Raw genomic sequence first — 24,949 nt, 5'->3', positions numbered from 1 at the left:
GTCTTCTTTAATGAGAGATTATTCTGTGTGTGTAAAAATGACAGAAATACTCTCTAAAAGAATGCTCTGTAGCGTAACCACTGTATTGCTCAACTACAGCCACAGTCCCTGGTTCAGGAGAGCAGAAAAACGTGCCTGTAACTTTATGCTTAAATCCTACTGGTATGAATGGGCTGGATACATGCTCAAGTGCTGTCCTGAATTGGGATGCTTGCTGAAATTGGAGTTTTAAAAGACAATATAGTGGTGAGCTTCTTTTCATTATACTACAATAACAATTTTATCTGATGTGGCTCTGCTCTCCACAATATTATCCTAGTAATTCCTAATAAAAAAGACAACAGGCACAAAATAAATAGTAGAACCAAAGATTACATAATAAATATGCTACTAAGTGGGAGGAAAATGTATTGCAACATAAGGCTCTGTAGTGTTGCACAATCAAGAAATCGTTCCAGGTGCTCCAAAACACAACTCCTAATGTACAACACTAAGTTACCACTGTACACCTGAAAAGACTGGGAAGCAACAGATTAAACTTCAATTACGTTAAACATTTGAAAATATAAATGAGTGGTAATAAGTTGTGCTGCCTTTGCAGAACAGCGTATGTATGTTCTTTCACTGCTCCAATTGTCATTGCTTGTGGAGGAATATTCAAAAGATTGGGTTTTTGACAACTCTCATAATCAAATTCCTTCAGACTTAAGTTAGCAGTGTCCACACTGACTCATAGTATTATCTCTGAAAGTAAAACAAACTCAGAAATTTTGTTGCCTCCTTTTCTTCGCATCCATCGCATCTAGGATAGGTTGCCTCTTTGCAGTGTACCTCTGACGAAGCTCCTCAATTTCTCGTTCCATCATAGGGTCCAAAGCCTTTAATCGCATCTGTAATTCTTCTAAACTCAGATTCTTTAACTGTAAAACAAGGAACAGACAAACAAACAAACAAACATGAAAAAGATTAAAAACTATTTCCAACAAAAATTAAAACCACCACCTTTCATAATTATTTAATTTACAGTTGCAGTGGGTTTTTGGTTGGGTTCCCCCACCCCACACACACACTTTGAGTGTATGTACACACATATATAACTGTTTATATAACCAAAAGCCTTAGTACACTCCACAGTAAATAATTTAACAGCACATGAAAATACAAACACACAGAGTACATTTAATTTAAAAAAAAATCACTTTGCAAACGTTGCAAATAAATATACGACTGGAGTTTAACTCATTAGGCTGAAAAAAGCATGCCACAGAATACACAATTATAGTCATGTATATAAACTGTATTGCTTAATCAAATACTTCTTAGTGAACTTCAGTCTCTTATAAAAGTCTGAAAAATAGACAGCTGCTGTAAGTAATAGTCTGAGAGATATTTATAGGTACTTTCTGATAAGAATGACAAGGCACTCGTCTTCCTCAACAGATTGCTGCCAGAACTAGTCAAGGCAAATTGCCAACAGAGCTTTTAAACAATACATGAAATAGTTTCCTGAATTCATGGGAGTTACCTATGACCAAGATCATCTCTTTCTAAAAATATTTTCTCACAAATGTTAAACAGTTCTTTACATTGCATTTGTTAAAAGCCATGGGTCATGTAACAAGTAAACCGCTACACTTGCTTGCTGGCTGCTGCAAGTAAGTCGGAGTCTTGTCAGGTACTGGGGCACGTCAGGCACTACTGCCCGACCTGCTCTTGCAGGGAAGAATCTGCACTGGACATACACTCCTTTGGCTGGCCTATGTGTTTTTTTCTTTTATGAAGTCTAGTGCCTCTGCTTTGTCTCTCCTCAGAATTGCCAAGATGCCAATTACTGTTCACTGAGAGTGAAAAATATCAACAAATTTCAAATAGCACAAATGATTTCATCCTAGGGAAACTATAACCTATATTTTTTTTCAAATATTCCGACATTGCAAACGAGCACACCACCTAACTCGGGGTTGGGGGGAAGAAAACTTTTTCTGAACCATCCTACTAATGAGTCAATACTTCGTTCTTCATTAATCTAGGGCAGTCTTCCATCAACACAATCTGATCTGTTTTCCCTGAGGAATGAAATACTACTTTTGATCTTTATTTTTATCAGCATCTGAGATGTATAAATTAGCAACACATATTGCTACATACACTTCTACTAATAGACTACATTGTACATAGTAAACAAACACCTTAAAGTCATAATAAAGAGGCAGTGCAGATCAGAAATTCATAGAAGAGCATATGCAAAAAGGTGCACATTTTCATCCAACATTTTAAAAATAACATTCCTAATGAAGCTGAGAATTAAAACCCAGATATGAAAATACCTTCCAGGACCAAAGATCTTTAGACCTCTATGAGCTTCAGAGACCTCAGATGCACTCAGTAGCTAATCAGTAATGTCTGAAACCTTTTGTTTCTTAGGAGGGAAAGAGTTGCCTCCCAAGGAATTAAATATCACCTAGTTTACTGTATGTCTCCCATTTGATATATGAAAGAAAGCCTGGGGAAAAGGAATCATATTTCCTCAGTCACCAAGACTTTTGCAGAAAAACACCCTTCCATTTTCAGAGAAAGGATTTAAAAAAAAAAAACACAACAAACCACCAAACAAACAAACAAAAAACCCCATTCTCTTTCATTTTTAGCCCATTGGTAAATGTAACTGGCACATGACAGACACTTTTCAGTGAAGACGTTCTTTTAGAGGACTGAAGTGTCAGAGAGATTTGCAGTATAATGAGAAGAGATGACAGTGCCAATTCCCCTGTTTAACTGATCCCAACGCAACACAGATGAGAGAAGCTATAAAACCACATTTTTTTTTTCTAACACGTGTGAGAGGAGAAACATCTGGGGCTCCATAGACCAGCAAATGGACTAAGGACGGTACCATGAATAATCTCACATGCGATTTGTGAGAACTGCCACTGATGAAGTCTCCTACCCGCTCCGGGCCAGCCTGGGTAGCCACTTATTCCCTCTCAGTCACCACTGTAGACATCAGGCTTACACTGCATAGAATACATACAATCACATAATTATTCTGCACTGAATTTTTTTTTTTAATAAATTGTCAGAGAAGAATGTGATGGGTGAGTTTTTAGTTAAATTTCAATCTGGAAACAGAGCCAGCAAACAGAATTAAATATTCTTTAAAGATCACAGACAGCTGGGCTGGAAATTCAAATACAAAGAGAACTAATTTTTAAATCTGGAGAATAAGAATCGTTCAGAATGATCTCAGACACGTCACCCAGGGGACCCAGGGAGCTGCAGTACTCAGCTGTATGAATGGCTGATGCTCAGGACGTTCAAAGGAAGTAAATAACAGAAAACAGAAACATTCATAAACTGAAAATAGAGTTATGAAGGTCTCATCTGACATCAGATGCTGGATTAGGCAGGAACAGTCAGAGAGCTCTATGTACTCTAGAAAACCACTTAAGCACATCTAAAAGCCACAGCTGACTCTAGGATGTGCGTGTTTGTGTGTCCATGGACATACATGTCTCCTTGGTAAATTTAAAAATATTTTTCCTTGACTTCTGCGCTATAGACATTACCTCGTGAAGCCCGAAGCCTGCAAAAGCCTAAATGCTGAATGCAACAGGAAATATATCAAATCAGTTGTACAGAAATAATTCAAACAAGATATCTAATTATTCCTATATAATTTATTCCCCTGCATGATAAATTCTTAAAGTGATACAGCTCAGCACTCTCACTTACTTTCAAACAGTTCACTATTTTAACTGCCATAAAATAATTTTGCCATTGGAACTACTGGGGCTATCAGTGTTAATGGGAAAACACAGAAGAACATTCAGCTGTGCAAGCTACAGGAATTAAAAAATGCTTTAAATTATATTTTGGCAGCTTTTTAAAAAGCTGTAAACTGTAGCAGTTCCATAATCAGGACAGTATTTGTCTGACGATAGGTAGTTCAATTTCTGCCACTCCAAATAACAGAATCAGTCATGTCCTTTCGGAGATCAAACACCCACAGTCACACAACGGACAGCAATTAGTGTCCAGGTGGGCCACCACCAAGACAGAGGTCTTCAGTGACTGGAGCTTCCAGTAAAAGCATTTGCCTTCTCTGGGATCCTTCATATCAGGTGGGTTTGGGAAAGCACCAGTCCAAACTCCAATTTATAATGCCATGATTCTATCAACTACATACAACAATAGAAAATATTCCAGAAAGTGTGTGCATTTGTTTTACACACACATATAGCCTTTTGGAGTGGGTATGCATACTTAGTTTTCCAGCAGAAAAATTGGATGTTTACAGAAGAAAAAAAAAAAACAAACACCAAACCTTTTCTCCCAAAAGGTGTATTTCTTAACCTAATCACTAAAGAAAGTTACAGTATCTAAGCAAAGCAATGAAAAAACAAGTCAAAAATGTCTCTAGAGCCAGATAACACTGAATAATTTCTTCTACAAGTTGATGGATTCTCAAGACACAGTTGCACCCAAAGAAGGCACACTGAAATTCTCTACCCTGCTTTGCTAGAGCGAAGGAAGTTGACTTTGTCTAGAAAGAGATCAGCTAACAGTCACCCTTGCGGGGCGAGCTCCCTGCCGTGTAAGGTGAGTGCCAGCAGCTCTTGCCTCTGTGTTCTCCTCTCCCTGATGGAGGGGAAATCCTGGGGGAGGAAAGGCACCTGTGCAGAAAGGAGCTCCATCACCCCAAGCTTCTAGTGGCAAAAGGTCCTTTCCACAGCACCACCTTGAGCTGGGACAAGCAGCATGGAATCAAAGCATAACCTTTTAACTGATATTACGCTGGTCAACACTAGTTTCAAGTTGATTGCATTTTTTACATGTCTTCCAACAGTGACACACAAGGAATTCTTCCCTCACATACTGATGCAGTCGTCTCTCAGAACCAAACTTCAGCAAGAAAAGTGCAACAATTTTTACTTTTTTGGTCTTTCAGTCTACCTTCTTGCACCCCAGATGGATCAGCTTCATTTGGATCAGTATTTTCAGCAAACCAAAGAATAACTGCTTGCAGTCAATGCTACTTCTGCCTGCAGGAGGACCTACACCGTACCTTACATATTTTCTTTGCAACCCTGGTCAAATCATATATTGATGAAAACTCAGACCAAAATGGGCACTTGGAAAATATATGTGCAATCCCATCTACAGACCTGAGTTCTGTAGCAGGAAGCTGAAAAGGGAGGAGATAAAGTACAACGAAAAACGGACTCTCAGAAGTCATCAAGTCAAAGGGTATAATGCAAATCCTAACTCCTGGCTTCCACCTGTGTCCAGCACAGGAGTCAGGAAGAAGGACATGCATCTGAGATACTCTGTGGTGCTTGAGATCCATGGATTTAGGCGAAGGGGTCTGGAAAGGGGTCTGGAACTCATTAGCCACACTTGGCCAGCACATATCTGTAGCCATCCAAACTTTTCAGGGGGCGAAAGCCAAAGTTTTGGTGGATGTAGCAAGCTATAATCTTAATCCACCCTTGACAGCTAACAGAGGTAAATAAAAGCTCTAGGCCTGAGATGTTTTCAATATGATAAAATTAGATTTCATTAGTGATTCCATAATGTATGAGTTACCATTGCAAACCTCCAGTCTATCAAACTAAATTATGGAATACTGCCATTAAGCTGGTGCAACAAAAACAAGCACATGTATTTTCAGGGTTTAAATTGTTAAGAAAATAGATATTCAGTCAAAAAATAATCTGTATCAAGTTTGTTGTGTTTACTGGGGGGGGGGGGGGGGGGGGGGGGGGGGGGAATTCTTCCTAGCAACTGCTTAAATGAATCTTACAGATGCAACATGCCTTATTAGAGGTCTTTGATTAAAAAAATATGGATTGTTAATACTGTATTCTGAGTCATCTATTTTCCCATCTGCTAGTAATTCCTACAATATGAACTATCAACAGAATGGCTAACAACAATAATTTTCTAAGGCAATTGCAGAAGTGGGTTGCCTATAGCACTTTCAAGATTTAACCAATGCATGCCTTGGATTGTTTTGTGTTGTTAGTGGCCTCAGGTAAGAGAAACTCTTTCTCTCCAGCTGTTCCCTTCCCTCTGCTGAGCAGTTTTCTTTTCTCTAATGGAATGAGCTCCACTGATGATTTCAAAATCCTTTCTTACTTATATAAAAGGTTAGACTTGAGTCAGGATCCAAAAGGGACAAGGTGGGCCTTATTTTTCTGGTCTACAAATTCAAACCCAAAATCCGTGAACCTGACTTAAGTGGCAGTTTCTTCAGGCTTGTGTGCAAGGAAATAGTCCACGGTTACTATTGTAACGAGGGGAGAACTGCTGTATGTCCTGTGCTGATAGAGGAAATTGTGCTGGCCTCGTGCAAGCAGTGTCAGGTGATGAGCTGAGACACCCACTGGCCACACGTCAGAGCTCTGACTTGCTGTCATCCCCACCCCTGCTGTCACTACAGTGGCCAAATCAGTCACAGGAAAACAAACTTGGATGGGGGATTGAGTGAAAGCATTTATTTCAGGATATTTGAAGAGCAAGTCTCCTTGTTGCAAAACACAAAACATGGGGTTATACAAATATAAAAAGGATGTCATTTACTATCATTATTTTTGACAATTTACGAGAGGGAAGAATGAACAACTTAACTTTCAAAAGCCAAAGTTAATCCCACAGGACTTGCAGTTACCTTAAACATTTTGGGGGTTAAAATAAGCCCATGGCACTGAGAGAAAATGGAAGACTGACAAGTTCACATAATTTTTAAGTGTCTTTTTAGGGACAAAATTGTATATGAGAGTCCCATGATTAATTCCTATTTTCACTAGTAAAACCCCCTCTGCTCAGACATTAAGATCGTACATCATTTTAATAACACACAGCTAAATCTCAGTTACTACCATCACCCTTTTTTCAGCTCTAGAAGGCTTTTTGTAGATTCATACAGTTACATTTCAATAGCAAACCAAGGGGGAAAAAAGTGCTAGTGCATACTATCATTTGCATACATTTGTTGAATACTGCCGAGGGCTTTACTTTGAGCACATTTAGTACTGGCAGTCCTAAAATTCCAAAATCATGAGCTGGGTCCTTCACTCTCATTAAATTACCCTTAAAAATTAGATTCCTAATATAAGAGGTTTTTAAGAGGAGGAAGGTGTCTTATTTTTATTTCCCTTTTCACTTCTGAGTCATAAGGAGGCAGCTAGGATCTAAATATTTCTTCACTTAAAAAGGGTAAAAAGTTCAGGAAAATAAAACCTAGTAGCCAAAAATTTTAATGAGCAATCCTGACTACAGTAATGAAAATCTAAAGAAAAACATGGATCATTGTGAAGTACACTGTAAAATTAGCAATAATGCTAACTCTTGCCTGCTGCAATTTTACCCAGTTCCTAACAAAACCAGTCAAGTAGTGTGTATTAATCATATCCTAAGCAGTTCAAATATCTCTTACCCTGGGTTTACCTACTATCGCAACTATATGAACATCAGCTGCTAGGTATATAATTTTCACTCAAATAGAAGTACCTGAACACAGAGAAATAAATGGCAACCAATGTATCTCAAACACCTGGCAGCTATTAATAAGCATCCATTAATAAGCACCTTTGATATAAAATCTTTAATATCAATAGACAATAAGTTTAATAAGTCTAATTTTAAAAGTGTACAGAAGGAAAGAAATCCTACCATCCCCTCTGTCCTATGTAATTTACAGACACTATATTGTTACATTACACACTTACAATTGAGTCTACTGAAGCACGACAATTCAATTTGCTGTCACCTTCTCTTTAGAATTGCATCATCCATCACAGACATTTTTAAAAACTACTTTAGAGTATCACAGGCAAGTATTCACAGTTTGAAATGCCTTAGAGAAAATCTTGTTTGGTTTTTTTTTTCCTTTTCTCCAATATACTCTGATTTTTTTATACATCTCAAGCTTAATGGTACAGTTAGACCTGAAGAACACTATAAATGTTTACTGGAGCTCCCTACAGAGTAAATAATTTAAAGCATATGAAAAACACTCCATATGGATACTCACCATGCTATTTAAGCTCGAGTGCAAATATACCCACACAGTGCTGATAGCAAAGCAGCTATCACACCTGATCTAAAAATATACAGGATTCCCCCCCCAGCCCTTTCAGCTTTTGGAGAGAAAAAAAAAGCATGGGAAAACAAACAAACAAAAAACCCCTAAAACACTTCTAATATTACCAAGCAAAGGTATAAAGCTTTAGAATGAAAGGAGCTCTTTAGCTAGAGCTCTTAGTATGTTAAGTAAGTAGTACCAAAAAGTCACCCATTTATCTGTATTATCTGTAGCTCTCTTGTAGGGCATGTCCTTTTAGTTGTCCTTCATAACGAGCTCAGCTATCCGCAGGTACATTACAGCGCCTGAGTTCAACGTATCACATTTCAGCAAACTGCAGTTATCATTCAGCTATTATAAACCCAAATGCTACATTCGTATTCAAAAGTTTTCTCGAGTTAAGGCATTGCCTCCTTGACATCTGGTTCTTTCATGAGAGGATAATTTTTTAAAATTCTCAGAAAACAACAGTTATTACATTTTTGTAAAATTCTACTAATCGACATGTAAATGCAAGCTCTATTAAGAAGAAAAAAAAACTATTTGGGATGAGAGCCATTTTAAGAAATAAAGCCACTCAGTTAAGACCTCCAAACATCCTGAAGATAAATTAAAAAATGAAAGATGTTCCCAGTTTTGCTAAAATATTTTGTAAATGCACGTTATTGAAAAGACATAAGTAACATGAAATAGAAGGCCTGAGGTTAAAAAGAAAGCTGCATTAAAACCTACAAATTCATGAAATACATAATGATATCATTTAAAGCTATTTTTCTTCAACAGTTCCATTTAAGATTATTTTAAAAATAGAAAAACTGGGAACTCACTGAATAATGAGTTATGACACAACAAGATGCATGCATGCAGAGGTAATCTTGACATTAAAACCAGACCCCGAAAAGCATTTAACCTGAAGAACAATGGAAGAGGCTAGAAGAATTTTAAACCTTAAACCTCAAACCTCATCGTCCTCGTGAGGGACAGTACAAGTGAATCTCAGGTTTCTTAAAGTACAGAATGCTGACACTCAAAACTAAAACAAAAGTGAATATAGCAAAACTAAATTCTTCTAACAGGAAAAGTCTGTTGGAGGAGAGACGCACCCCCCAACCCAAAATGCACACTCAAATTTATCTTACTTGCTGACTAACCTTGATTCAGTTATATTCTTTATAAGGAAGAAAATTAATTTCAGTTTAAACCGGCCAATTTAAAAAGGATCTAGGCAAATAACATATCTTTAATAAATGGAAAAATGATAGACATACTGTTTGCTGGATTTTATTTCATGCAGAAAGCGTTCTGGTAATCACGTACAACAGAGGATGGGTTTCAGCCACTTTTGGTACAAGATGGACAGCAAAAATCCTATAGTCCAGAAACTTAGGGCAATTTATAAAGCAGCAAATGCCAGGTTTCCTATTCCCTGGGGGAAGGAAGAAAATACAGCAAAAACAGCAAAACTGAGACATTGTTTGAGAGAGACCTGCAAAACATCAGAAAGAGCAGAATCTGATTGCAGCAACTGAACAAAGGCCGGGCTAAGCAGAGAGACCTAACTGAGCTGTCAGTTGCAGCAGGGAGGAGATCTCTGCCTCAGGAAAGGCACAGGGGTTACCGCCCTGGGAGAGGCATCAGGGAGAGGACAACAGCCAAGCCTACCTGAGCTTAAGCACCAACACACAGCATGTGGATGCTGCACAGAGACCTGTAGCGATCTGGGAGGGGGAGAAGCAATCCCCCAGCCCGAGGCTACCTGCATCTCTGTTAGACAGCAGCAAGTTTCATTTTCTGTACGACTTTAAGGATTTAACAGAAGCACTGTTAGCTTTTAAAGAATGAGTCTCAGTCCATAGTTTCTCAAATTTTCTTTGTCCTCTCCTCATTAATTTTTTTAAAGATCATCTCCCTCTCCCCCCGAACTGCTCAACTACTTATTTACTTTGATGTGGTTCACAGTTTGCTAAACGATTTGGGCTCCCAACTGCAGCGGCATGGCCTGAGGAGTCCCTGGACATCAGAAGGGGACCATTCCACTCCTGCATCACATTCAGCAGCTCACCGGCCACAGGGGATGGAGATTTCGTTTGCTTATGACAGCTTTGATGTTATGAAAACTTATCAAAAATGTTTAGGAAACTTTTTTTATTGTACTAAAGAACTGAGCAGATTTTTAAAAAAGTCTCTTTACACCTTAAACAGTAGCTTATTAACTCTTCCTAATGCTGGCTTCTACTGAAGTCTTATCTACAAATCATACCAATGAGACAGATACTGCAGAGTGTCAACTGGTTCATTAAAGTGGATTTAGTTTTCCTTTTGTCAAAATGCACCAGCTCCACATTTGTGTAACACAACTTAAACACTATCAAATAACCTTTAATCAACCTGATGAAATCCACTTTACGATGGTCTAAATCTAGTAGCCAGCTACTGTCTTGCTTCTAATCTGGACTTAATTAGATCTAAAATAAGTGCACAAATACAGAAACAAAAAATCTACTGAATAGCACCACTTAGCTAGCAGCTTTTAAATTATATATATTATCTTTTCCTTTACAGACATGTAGTATAGGCTACTCTTACTACAAGTAATATACTAAGAAATATCCTGAAAGTAGGAAAATACAGAACAGGATAACGATAATCATTCATGTTAAAACACATTAATTAAGAAGTCCATGTACCAACATACAACTAAAGCAATACTAAATTAGGAAAAACAGACCACTCATCTTAATGAACAAGAAACCCAGGCTATCTCAACACCGAACAGTACTTAACCATAACCTAATTCTACTCTCTAAAACACAATTCACCCTGTGAAAAGTGTGATGTTCACTCTGTATTAGTTTAGAAACTCCATTTATTCACTGAACGAGATTCAATGATTCAGTGGCATATTCACTTACTGAGTCAGAACTGCCAAAATCATTTGCCAAAGAAATACTTTATTATAAAATATTTTGTCTATGACTCAAGCATTAATGTGATCAAGCCAAAAATTAGGACGGTTCTTTCTTACCTTCTCAGTATTATATCCTAGGAAGGTCTACAGCACTGTTTTCTTTGTCACAAAGCACAGAACAACACTAGTTTGTTTGATTAGGTTTTTCATACTATAATCTGCAGATACAGTTGTGGTTTATTACTCAGTGCAAACAGGTACAGTGCAAGCTTTTGTGCCAACACTGTTCATTAAACCCAGTCCTAATTTACAGTGCTCACTATTCCACTTCTGCATCTCTGGACTAAATTATGTCAATTACATAGCCCACAACTAGGGAACAGGACAAGCTCTGCAATCCCTTATGATGTGACCCAAGTCTCAGCAGAATCTTTCTCGCCTCTCTGCTGGTTTGCCAATTCATCTCTCGAGTGATTATCTAGGTTTCAATTATGTTTCAGTCCTCTAGACTTCAAATCCATGAAGAAACAAATTATAAAGTCTTATTCATTGCATAGTATATCAACAATGAAAATACTACACATACTGCACTTGAACATCTATAACGTTCAAGTGTCTGTAACTTCAAACCTAAATCCCTCTCCAGAAACGCACTGTTGGGCATTTAATCCAGGTTTTAAAATTGATTTAGTATTCATTATTTGGAAACTGAAGTAGAACCAAGGGCCTTAACTATATTATTTCCAATCCTTACTACCAGGGCAGGAAATAATGAGAGCTCCCATCAAGCTCCAGCTCCTGCCAAACGATCCATCCAGCACATTCCTAGACCATATAAAAAGGATAGGGAAAATGTGAGCCAGACAAATGCATTCCTTAAATGCAAGGTGTCAGTACTCAGACAAAAATCTATGCTCAGTGCAGTCGACTGGTATACGGCTCACAGGCCCATCTTTAAATAAAATGATGTGTTTCACAACTGCGCTTTCAGAAATAATTAAAAGCCAAATTTTATTTCAATTTACAGGGCATGTAAAAGCAGTTCAATTGTTTTGACCATCTTCAGAATAGTGCTTGCCCAAAGTAAAGACAAAAATATAAATGTTGAGGTTATGAAATGCTCTTGTAATTTATTTAGGCTACATCACTGGGGTTTCTGCTTGCAGAACATCTGTTCCTCAGTTTGACTGTTATCCTGCATTCAAAGACATAACACTGAAGAGAGACAAATTAATGGCACTGTTCACATATTAAGTGTCATTGTTCAGAGTTTGTAAGAGTAGAGACGCCGTGAACAACTCCCTCATCACCAACAGATCCGACACACATGCATGAGCACAAATGCAGGGAAACAGGTTTAGTGTCAAAAAGTTGTATATCTGTCCTGGACATGGGTTACTTCTTGATCCAGTTATTGCGCGTGTCTTGATGTGGGCATTAGGATTTACTGTTGAAAAAAAACTACCGTCAAAGACATACAGATATATAGCTTATATTCTTGAATTGATGTTAATGAAATTAACCTTATTTGGCAGAAGGCTGCAGGGGGTGGAAAACTGTGAGTATCTCTATAAGGTTTGCATCCTGTCACAAGCAGAAAACAGTACCATATCAAATAGTTTAAAACTTGGTATTAACATACAGCAACAAATCCTAACAGCCTCAGAAATGCAATAATTTTAAGAGTCCCCACCACTGGTCTCCTCTCCCCTTTCCACCCAAAAGAAATTTTCATTTGCAAACTCAAATGATTTTCCGGGTAGATTCTACTGGTGACGGAGAAGTGGCTTTTGGCTTTAAGCCACCATCTTCTGAAGAGTTACAGTTTTGAATACCAATTGCCTTGTCAAACCACCACACATATTGAACAGCGGACCAATTAGCCAAATCTTTTCTCCCAGAAGAAACAGACTGCAAGCTCAGGTTTGGATGGGTGAAAAATTAGACCTCTTTTTCTGCTTACTGCCTTTGAGACTGGCACCGCTGCTGACACAGCTGGAGACCTTGCATTCTTATGGTCTAAAATCAGAGTGTAATCAAAGACTAGATGTCTCAGCATCCTATCATCAGAGAAGTTCCACTAACAATTTAAGAATGCTATAGACAGTGAAGACAGCAATGTTCTGTTGGATTTTTTGACAGCAATGAAAAGGTAAGGTTTTCATTATGATACTCCTACTTAATCTCACACTCACACATCTGTGCACAGTTGAAATTACAAATACTGTGAAAGTTAGGAGAATTCACAATGCTGTAAAATCAAATGCACTGGAGAAAACAAAAAATCATTCATTTTAGCAAATTATTTTGTTACTGTGAATGTCAAGTTCACCAAAGACTCTATTAAAAGGCACAATGACTGCAAGTTATGACTTCAAAATATTCTAAAATCCCAAATATATGAAGAGGTACTTTAAAGTAGTAACACAATCATGTTGTATATAAAAAAAACCCTGTAGACCTCATCCATCAGTTCATTTTTCAAAATAAGTAATTTTGATTGCTTCCATTTTCATCAGTGATTCTGACTTTAAACACTTGTTTAAACACAGAGGTATTAGCTTCTTGCAGTCCTCATCCATTTCAATCTCAACCACATTCCTCTTTCCACCCTTAGTATCTCCTCTTACTTTAAACACAGTCTTAGAGAAACAACTCATTCTGTTGTTTTTGACATTAGTACCTCCAAATGTCTTCCATTCTGGGAGTTTGTACTTATGCCATCTGATGGTCTGTATTGCACAGGGAACCCTAGTCATTATGAACTAAATGCCGACTAACCTGGTTGATGATGTTGCTAGAAAGCCAGTCACATTTACCAGATCCTGACCATTAGAATAACAATAGCAAAGGAGTAGTTTCATTAATTTAACAATTTCTCCTACTTCCACAAATATAGTCTATTTATACTCTCCCATGTAGCATCACAGTGCGTAACTCCTTGCCTAGAAGCAGCAACACTGCAAAAACTACAAGGTAATTTCACTTAATTATATTAATTTGCTTAACTATTCTGAAAATATTTCACCTCTTGCCCAGCAATTTAATATAATGCAAAATTTTGAAAGCAATATTTCTTGAAATTTGTAAAATTTGCTGTTTATTGTTGCCATAACAACCACAGAAAATTGTGTAAAAAAATACTGAGCAATAAAGGATGAAACGCCATAGAAACAGATAAGAATAGAACATGTTGTATCAGCACTAGCCTTAAGGAAAATTTTAGGCACAAATAAGTCCATGGATAGAATTATAAAAAGGTGGAGAAATAGAAAAGGGCAGTTAAGGTGGGGAAATCGAAAAGGCAGTTATATGGCATACTGCCAATGGTCTCTAACAGAGATTACATGCAGATTAGTTGAAACCTCTAAGAAAACTAAACCACATTAGATAAAAATTCAGCAGAGATTATGATAGAAACTTGCCTTAATTTTTTTTTAAATCTCTTGCTTATAACAACACTGCTGCAGTGTTGCACGACACAGTTAAAAGCCCTCAAAACCAGAATACAGTAATAGCTAAATTGCTGCCAGTTCTACATGGTTTTCTAAAATTCCCTCCAGCAGAAGGAACTAACAATTGACTTAGGAAGTTACGAAGGAATTCAAACGTAGGGATCTATTTTCCTGTAGGTCAACCCACTACTGCACTGTATAATAAATGTAAACATGAAATGATATCATTTCATCTCTGGTCCTCACCTTTCCAACGACCTTTCAGAGAAAACATCCTGGAGCCTGAATTTTGTTTGACATGGAAGTCATACAGGCTGGATAATATGACATTCCTACCTATGAGCAAAACACCTTTAATGCATTTATTTCTCCTAAAATAAAAAGTAAACTTTATACTGATATCTCTATATCAAAGCTAGAATCAACACATGGACCAGTCAAAAATCAAAGTTTTGTGTACAGTAGAAGAAATAATACATTTACAGCTCTTTGTTTAAAGACTTAACAATGCCAAAGTCAAACCTCTCTCTAGTAAAACTCCTTTTTGGATGTTATCCACTGACTTGTATTGAGACCATAATCAAGGAAAAAAAATCTTTCTTTTCACATCTCTCTTGTTTCAAAGAAGGACAAGAAAGCAGATGGGATTAAAATGGAGCTCAAACCAAAGATGGTAAATTTAGGTTTGATTCAGCAGACAGATGGAAACCATTATATAAAGAAGGGAATTCTTGCATTAAAAATGTTAGTTCCGGTGAGATGCAACTAAACCAAAGACAAGAATCTTAACAGAAAGAACAGCCTTGATTTGTTGCTAATAAAACAACAGTAGAACTTGGGAGTAGTCTAAAAAAGGATAGAGATTAAGGAAGCAGCTTCATTCTACACTTAATCTGATCTAATGCCAGGATGTAGCCAAAAGGTTCAGTCCTGCTGTGTGAAACCCTTGGGCTCCTGACCACTTCCTTACATGAGCTCTACTAATTCTGCAACTGCAGGGTGATCTGGGAGAGAAGGGAGGGGAGGACAAGGGAGTGTCAGATGTTTTCCTGAGCACACCAAATTGACTCATCTCGATTGATAGAAGGAGGGTAACAGAAACAAGCAGGTGCCCCCTTCTGCCATGCACATCTCTTTCCATAACCCCCAACTCCTGAATAAATCTGGGGTAAGATGCCACCCATCTATCCCCGGTTAAAAGCTACAAGGCCCAAGGTCACCCCACCAGCAGGCCAGAGACAACAGCTGTCTATTGACCTAAGACCGCAACCAATATCTCAGCCTAAGTATTGATCTGGGTCCCTCTTCTCAGAGGCAAATTAGTAGTAGCAGTAGTATTGAAACTCATTGCAAATTAACTTCTTTCGAAATCTCCACCTTAGCTGAATTTGGGCAATATGACTCAAAGTTATCAGGACAGCAGCACAATCACACAAGCCTCATTCCCTCAGGAAACAGACCAAAAATAATATACAGCTAGACTGCATAAAACTCTTCATTGTTTAGGGTATTCAAAAATTGGAAACACCAATATGAATAAATGTTAACAGAAAACACAGGGGAAAACTGAGTATCCCATTCTGATAAGTATAGGTTGGGGGGGGAGGTGTCAAAAATCTATGAAAGATGACCATGCGTTTATGACGAAGTCAATAAAATTGATTTTACCTACTACAACTACTAAAGAATTAATTGTATAAAAATATTTCTCCCAAAGCTCTGGCAACAGGATTAGTAGTTTCCTCAAATTTAGTCTGCAAGCAGAACTGTAAACAAGTAATTTAAATAAAACAGTGGGGATTCTGCAGGGCTGGGAAGCAACCAGCAGAGGCTTTTCTGTTTCTGGTGTTCATAGCACTTTAGAAGAAACAGAGACCGTGCATCCTCAGCTCATTTTAGGATTCATGTTCTATTTGACAGCAAAATAACAAGACCGCCCTACCTATACCAAAAACGGCAGGGATTCTGAAAACCCAGCAAGCTGTAAGTGAAAATTTAATACCAGCAAGCAAAGCTTTTGTGCCAATTATTTCTTGTCGGTTTGGGAATAGTAAAGATTTTTCCCTACGTCACAAAGGTTTTTTTAAATGCAAAATGCACACAGTGAACGTTGTGGTATGTTCATTAGACATTATCAGTGGGCTACACGATACATGCTTTTGAAAACTTTTTATAACACCGCTTTACAAAGTAAACTATTGCAATAATTTCTTAAGTTTTTATATCTCTTCCTAATATAAACTAAAAATATAATGAGAAAAATGAAAGGGAATAAAAGCAATAGAACAAGAATCTAGTACCATATATTCTTTTATTCTCTATATAAATTTGATATTCTCACATTGTAAAAAGAATGTGAATTATGCCCCAGTAGTGGATGTAGATGGGAAGCTACTCAAACGCTGCAGTTACACAACAGTGAATTGTAAAACACAATCTAACTCATCAAATGTATGTCTAAAAAGCCTTCACACCCTTGAAGAGGAAGAAATACCATCTTTGGAGAAAAATTTTAAGGTGTCACTGACCGTCCACCCTTTATGTTGCCTCAGTGTTACTGCTGAAGCCCTGACCTGTGTTCAATTAACTGCTCAGGCTGCCCATGGTTGAATTTGGAAGCATTCAAAAGCTTCTCTCAGAAAAGCTGCCAGCTACTTGGCATCACACCTTCTCACCATTGTGCAAAAGCATCACTTTATCAAAAACATAACAAATTTAAAAGCAGAATACAAGTAGCAGAGTCCATAATTGCTGTGATAGCTCTGATGAATGTGCAAAGACAGTCTCTTAACACTTCAACAAAAATGTTTTAATTAAAATATTTCAGTGAGGAAATTGCTATTTCACTCTCTGTCATAGATTTTGATTATCATTTAAAGCAACACAATTATCTACAATAAAAGTTTAAGTTACAATCACAGTCTAATTAGGAAACATTTCACCAAAAAGTGAATGTTTGTTAGGAAATTCTCTGTCCTATGAATTCAAAGGCATGTGGACCTACTTAATACAAAAAACAGGGCAAAAAATTCTGCAAGTATTGCAAAATAAGCTACCGCATAGCCCACTAAAACTCTCCAAATACTGAGACTCTGCAACACTGCAAGAAAAATGTATCTCGCTCCTGAATTAATGACACCTTTTACTGATAAGGGCTACAACACCTCATTCAGTTTTACTTCATGCTCTGCAACACGTAACACTGAGGTCAAAAGGCGTTACTAAAATGACAGGCTAAGATTATTGCCAACCTAAAGTGGCAAATCAAAGGCAGCAGGGAAAGGGAGGTTTTCACTCACTGCCATCCAGGGCAGTACATGGTCCAGGACAATGTGATGAGCTATCACAGTACCTATACTATAAGGCAGATGGCTTTTCATGAAGCAAAGTTTGAAGTGCAGTCAAACTGCATTTAGATTTCCTGTATCGCAACATCATGACACGTGCTAATTTAAAGGATTCAACTAATTTCAAGTAACTGCTTTGAAAATTTCAAAATCAGAACGAGTCTGAGATGGCTAGCCTCAACAACAAAGCTCTGACTGAACATGGTTCAGCTTAACCTTTAGATATGTATACCATAAAAGCAAAATATCACTTCCCGCAGACAAAAACTAGAAGCCCTTCTATACTGAATATGTGAAGTTGCCTAGTATATCCACTCAAGAATGATGAAGTAGAAAGGAAATTTTGGCAAGTAACGAAGACAAGAAACTCCATTAACGAGCCTATGACTGTCCATCCAGAAAAGAACTTCCTAAAGCACCAGTGTCAGCATGAGCTTGACATTTACAACAAACAATCTTAAGACATTCACCAGCCTCCTGAGACATCTCCTGTAGATCTCCCTAAATTGATACAAAGTCCTGCTGTATTTACAGCAAAATTCTATTTTTTTAATGTACAGATGTAGCAAAGATTCAACAGCAACCATTGCAGCAAGCAGAAAAAAATCCCTTATAGTGTAGCAAGTATGCAAAACATAACTCGTACATAAAAATATATATTCCATGTTCATGAATGCATCTAACACAGCAATTTCAGCTACACCTCACAAAAGGTTTGTTGTGATCATGGACTGCCTGGCACTAAGTACCATGTATGTAGATGAGTACAAGGCAAAACAAGGCTTGAAATTTGCTGGCACAGTTGGCTAAAAAATAAAAATAATAGTAATAAAAAAATACAGATAAACCAGCCAGCAGTCATTTAAATACCTGACACCCACTCAATTAACAACTACCTGCATACAAGGTCGTTGGCAGTTTTAAAATAACTTTCTTTTTTCTTTCTTTTCATTAAAGAATAAAATATTCTTCACGCTATTTCCTATCATATCAAGCACAAACACACTTTCATTTAACTTCAGGAATGGCATGTGTCTTATTTTAATCCTTCACCTTTGTTCAGTTGAAGAAACTTGTACAGTTGATAATAAGCGGCAAACCAGATCTTACTTAAAATGAAATTTATGCTACGTGTTTCTCAGGGACACTGCATTCCATATTGATAACTGCTTGGTTTTGTGGAATTTTCTGTTTGGTTTTGTTTTCTTTTGCTTTTCATGTTTTTAATGTAGTCAGTCCTGCATAAGCAGCTGCAGGATCAAGAGGCTCCTGAGCCAGTAGTTTCATACATGAGGCGCTCATTTCCATTTTTAGCTGAAAAACTCTAGCATGCATTCCATAAATCATGGTCTGGTAATAGACAGGGGCATTCCCATGGCTCTGGCACCAACACCCGCTTTTGCAAAGGGCACTGCATATTCTTGGGAGAGGGACTGCTGCAGGAGCTGCACAGTTAGACCCTGCACAATATAGCTGCAGGTGTATGCGTGTACACCTCCTTCTCTTTCTTCCAGTGCTTTGTTAGATCCCAGCACAGAAGTGTAGGTATGTATCAACTTCAAGATGGACATGTAAAAGATGGGTGCCGGTTTCAGGGTCCAGGGCTATATAGCCTCTGGGCTGCAGAGGACTGTTGGCAGCTACAGGAGGTTGCCATCAATTACGACAGCTCCAGCATATGCCGCAGACTGTGCCAGCACCACGCAACCCAGGTATACTCGATCATCTTTGTTTGCTTTTTGAGATGGGCTTTACAATGTACAGCTTAGACCAGTTACTATATTTTCCAAATTAAGAGTAGGATTATCATGTAATAAGAAACCAGTGCAATTGATTGGCAGCAGGTTCCAAGAAACTAATACTTTTGTGGATCCAAGGCTGTCACAGGACAAACTGCAGAAATAATGAACTCATTTTACAGTAGAAAATAAGATTAAGGAAAAAAAACAGAGACAACAGGAAACAGGATTAGTTATGTAGCAGTAAACACAAGGAAGGCAAAACCATGAAAAGAAAGAAGGATATCTTTAGAAAAATAAGCAGTAATCTGACATGAAAGTAATTGCAAACATTATCACATTCCCATAACTACAACTAAACCAGCCCAGCAACACCATGGTACTCCCTCCCCATGTAGGAATTTAACAAGCCTCAGTTCTAAAACAGATAACAAGATATAAAGAGAAGATTAAGAATTATCCCCTTGTGCTGACCCATTTGTTACAGTTTCTGGGCTTGTTGAAATTCTGGTCCTACCTCTACAGAAATACAAATGGCAAAAGGAATTGTTCAGCTATTCTGTGTGAGCACTCTAACATTTCTCCCTCGGGAAATATGGCATAAGCCTGAAGCTCAGCAGCTTGCTTCTGGTGACTGTATTTCTACATGGCTGGCTGCTCTTGTCAGTCCTTCTGAGGCACGTCTCCAATTCCTGGTCACTTTTAAAGAGGGTGAAGGTCTTGATACAAACTGTGAAGAATAGGGGCTTCTCACTGAAAAGCATTTCCAAGTACAGTGTAGTTTATAGAAAATGTGTAACTCTGAACAATCTAGTTGTTATAGTCTCAACTGTATTGAAATCTTCTAAATACCAAAGCCCATGAAAACAAAATATAGACATTCCTTGTTTCACCTGAATTCAGTGAAGCCAATTTATGGTATTCCAAAAGGTACTGATTTTAGAGCGTGGACTCAATTTTCTTTTAGAAACAAAACAAAACAAACAAACAACCCACCAAAAAACACCCACAACACATACACACAAAAAACCCCCAGCACCACCACCCCCAAAAAAATCCTACATTAAAACCACCCCAACCAAAAAAACCCAAAAGCCAAACCCCGCCAAAACAAACAAAAAAACACCAAACACCACCAACAACCACCAGCCCCCAAAAAACAACCCAACCCCCCCCGAACTCCACACAAACCCCACAAAAACCCCAAGAGGCAATCACATACCACTTTTGTAAGTACTAGCTTAAACTTTACATACCCCTACAGCTTTGGAATATTTTAAGTTTTGAAGACAAATCTAAGGGCTTGCATATACACTTGCATATACGAGACCTAAGCAGTACACTTCACTGTATTTGTCTTCAACTTAACTTTTCCCAAAATAAATATGGTACGAAAAAAACGATGCTAACCTTGGGAGACAGAAGACCAAGAAAGTCTCCCTGGTTAAACCAACTTCCATGGGCTCTGCCCTGGACTGTTGAGATCTGTAGTTTACATCCCCCTTCAGCCCTACACTGTGGGAACCGCAGGGCCCTCAGGAGAAGTGCAGGCAGGTGAGAGGTGCAGAAGCAATAAATATCACTGGTAGATGAATTCTGCCTCCATTAAGGTTTCCTTACTGTGGAGTACAGTTGTGGAAATTTGCTACAGAGCATTTGCAGACCAAGAAATTCCACTCATTAGCACAAAAGTAGTCCGTTCCCTTTCGGGTATTATTTCTGACGCTTTGAACCAGTTGCTCAGTACCGTGGCTGTCAGTAGTTCACCCGAATAATGTTTTGCAGAGTGCCTCGTAAGCCCTCTTACAACCCTTTTTTTTCCTCCTTTCCCCCCTCCTCCCTTTTCTTTTTTCTTAAGTCTCTGCCATAAAATTGTACATCATACATATTTTATTTCCATTCAGATTCAACACTAGGCATGGGAACATATTTCTACGCTACAGGTACTTTTGCAAAAGTCTGTGAGTAGTTTAATTTAAAAGCCATGGACAGCAACCTAAAGCAATTTTTGACCATGCAAAATGTTTTATAAATAGTTCCATGTGCGCCGTTCATCTGGAGTCTCACTAGAGACGAATAATGACCTTGTATTTCATTCTCATTTACTCTGAATTAGCCAAACCTTGTGTTTTTAATTACATACTTAATACACCTGGCATGGTCTAATTACAGAAAACAAAACATCATTTAAACAAAAGGTGACCTTGAACTTAGTCTATCAAAATACTGGTTAAACTTTAAGTTTTCAATTTCTAACGAACTGCCAAGACATGCAATAGCAATTTTACAAATGCGATCATATGCCTTTAGAGCAACAGACTTACTGCATTAGGAAACATCTGTACACACTCTTTATGGCTTTGCTCATTATTAATGCAAATCCCTGTCAGATTTCAATAGTGCTATAAACAGTTCTATAGGTAAACATCAAGTTCACACTACTGATATTTTTTAATGTGTTAGACTCTACTAAATCTAGATTTGACAAGCAGCAGCCTGTTGAAGCTGGAGCAACTTTTTTCAGAAACTAGTGATTTAGCAGGAGTATTGCAACTATGAACAATGGGAACATGAAGCTGTAGCAATGATGATATGCTGCAAAAGAGGCAACAAAGGGCTTTGGCACAATAAACTGAAATAAATACATTAGTTATCCTGCTGCTGGAATGTGGTTACTTACCTGCATGAAATTGAGTATTACTCAAATTCCTTCTTCAGTTGTGTTAAAGAGTTTTGGTGACTAATTGTTCTTACAAGAATGCTTCAATATATTAGTGAATGGTCTTCACATGTTTGATACAGGTTTTTACTCCTATTCGTGACTAATGCTTAGAAATTAGGCACAGCATATTTAATGAAGCATCGGGGATTTAAAGTCAACAGAATGTAATGCCTGCACAAAATTCAATAAAGCCTAAAATTTCAGTAATATAACCAGATCACATCTGATTTTTTTTTTTCTTTTTTGACATTGCAAATTCATTTTAGTACAGGAATAATTTAAGTACACATTCTCCTCAAAAGATTTCTAGTCATTTTATTGTACTTGTGACTTTGGTCATCATAACATCCCTAGAGCTTCCCACCTCAACATGCCAGAACAACAAATGTACAGTGCATTGGAGGTAAATTATGCCAATAACAGTATTAAGGAAAGACTGGAATTAAAATTTGAGCATGCTCAGCAAAGACCTGCCAAACTACTGGCTAATTCATAAACAACTGGGTTTCAAAGATGTACTCTCAGAATATTTGTCTATGTTCTATGTTGCTGACCACTGCCTACTAAAACAGAATACTCCAATGCACAAGGGGTAGAGAAGCTGGCTATTTGAAATTTTGACAGTGTTTCAGCATGAGGACATACCACTATCACAGCCAACATTTTGAACATAGGTGACAAGAAGTTTAGAGTGTCTTGCATATATAGTAGGTCTGAATAGGCAGGTGCTTGTTATACAAATTCATATGGAAGTATCCTATATAAACAAGCAAACATACTCAGGGTTATCATGAACACTGACAAACATCCATCACTTAATTTACTTACTGGCAGAATAAGGACAACAGTGGTTGTCTAAAGGAGAAAAGAATCCCAAACTTTTAATACCAAACAGATGGACCTTAATAAATATATTAAAAGAAATTAAATAGTACAAAGAGATTTTCCAACATACACCATACACAATAGATGTTGATTAAATAATGATATACATCACTTATTATTTAACTGAACTGCAACAGCATCCAAGCCGAGACTCCATTGCCTGGCGTGTTCCAAACTGCCCAGAAGGGGACACAATCTAAATGAGATAAGTGTGTCAGAAAATAAACATCATTTGAAAGTGGAGATGAGATATGTGAAGCGTAAACTCTGCTCACTCTCGTATGAGACCTGACGGCAGGACTCCTCATATTATTCTAGCTCTGCCATGAACTCATTGTGGATTCACCCACTTTCTGTCTACCATCATTCTCCTGGTAACAGCACTTATTCATTTTTTGGTTATACAAGGCTATAATTAAGAAGTCGTCAAATAAATACTCAGATCTGAATCTTTCTTACTGTCATCTCTCCACCAAAAGGTTTCTGCCAGTGCAATTACAGTGCTTTAGCTATACCAGAAAATCCTGTTCTTACAACATAGGCGATGCCAAACACACAAATACTGCACCCACTAATATACCATGAAAATAATATATCATAGGTTCAAACAGTGCTTCATTCCCTTCAGATCTGGCATGGTTATGCTAGTTTGAAATGAAAACAATCCTGTCTATCAAACAATGCTAGTGACATAAACATAACCTGGAGCAAAATAGGTGCGTTGCATTAGCACAGAGGACTAAAGTCAGCACCAGCAGTTAAAAAGGTAATCTGAAGAAAAACCCTTGAGACAATGCAGGGCAAAATGCTCTGGTGTAGCTGAGTTCTCATGAACTCTGAGATGAATGGGCACAAAGAGCTAAAATGCAGTTTATCTGCAAATAAAACACAGTAATAGTTTTTCCTCAGGAAGATTTCCGGGGGTGGGGTGGGGAATCACCATTTTACAAGCACAACACTGGCAAATCCAAATAATCCTTTTGTTCAACTAAATCTGATCCAAGTAAACTCACATTTAGTCTCTGAACTGTTCAAAAGTACACAGTTAATTTCTATAGCTAGAATTACAGTACATTTGTCAAAAATATTGCAAGAAGCTAATATTTTAATATATTAATATTTTAATTTCACTTATCTGATGAAAATAACACAATCCTACAAATCAGTAAACAGTCATTTCTTTCCCCTGGCTTTTTGTTTTGGATCAAAATACAATCCTACAAGTTTCGAACACTTTTTCTTTAAGTTGGCATTCATATTTCTAGTAATGAACTTAATTAACCTATCTTAATATATGTATAGTATAAGATACTTTCTTCTTTCAAGCCCTTAATACCAGCTGTAAGACATGAAAATATAGCACAAGCAGAAAATCATTAACTCTCAAAACGTTCCTACAAACCACTGGATTACATGAATGAAAATCTGAGACTGAAGATAATGGCTCCATCTATGCTTTCTACACTATACAACTATTTTAATAACCCTGGCAGCAGCCCTGAGGATAAATTCCTTGCTGTCTACCAGTGGCTAGACTCTTCCTTCTGTGAAATGAGTAATTTATTTATATATCTGAAAACACACATGAAGCAGAGGGACTTGCTTTGTTTGCTTGTTCTTTAACTTGACAGTGTTTTGTTCTAGTGTCCAAAAGGAAAGACTCTGAGCTCAAAAACCTTTTCTCTGAGTCTCTCTAGAGTCTGTTCAAGGAGTGAGTAGCTCCTTAGGAAGATGGCACATGGACCAACTAATCACCCCGACTGCCGCCAAGGGGTTCCAAGGCAGTTTTCTTTTTCTACTGTGCTGC

General features: G+C 37.7%; 1 protein-coding gene across 4 annotated transcripts in view; it reads right to left on the bottom strand.

Annotated features, from left to right (window-relative positions):
• Nucleotides 1-347: 347 nt before the first annotated feature.
• Nucleotides 348-24,949, bottom strand: part of STK3 (serine/threonine kinase 3) — a 139,175-nt gene continuing 114,573 nt past the window's right edge. For 3 of the 4 annotated variants that reach the window (XM_064442332.1, XM_064442328.1, XM_064442331.1), the window contains one exon: nt 348-920. In XM_064442332.1, coding sequence (XP_064298402.1) covers nt 762-920 — 159 coding nt within the window. In that variant the 3' untranslated portion in view covers nt 348-761. Of the gene's footprint in view, nt 921-9,398; nt 9,513-24,949 lie in introns of those variants that run through there. The other variant, XM_064442329.1, reaches the window with a different exon arrangement.

The sequence above is a fragment of the Phalacrocorax carbo genome, chromosome 2 (assembly GCF_963921805.1).
Source record: "Phalacrocorax carbo chromosome 2, bPhaCar2.1, whole genome shotgun sequence".
Taxonomy (NCBI): domain Eukaryota; kingdom Metazoa; phylum Chordata; class Aves; order Suliformes; family Phalacrocoracidae; genus Phalacrocorax; species Phalacrocorax carbo.
The sequence above is the reverse complement of the archived record's forward strand: the minus strand, read 5'-3'. Positions and strand labels throughout refer to the sequence as shown.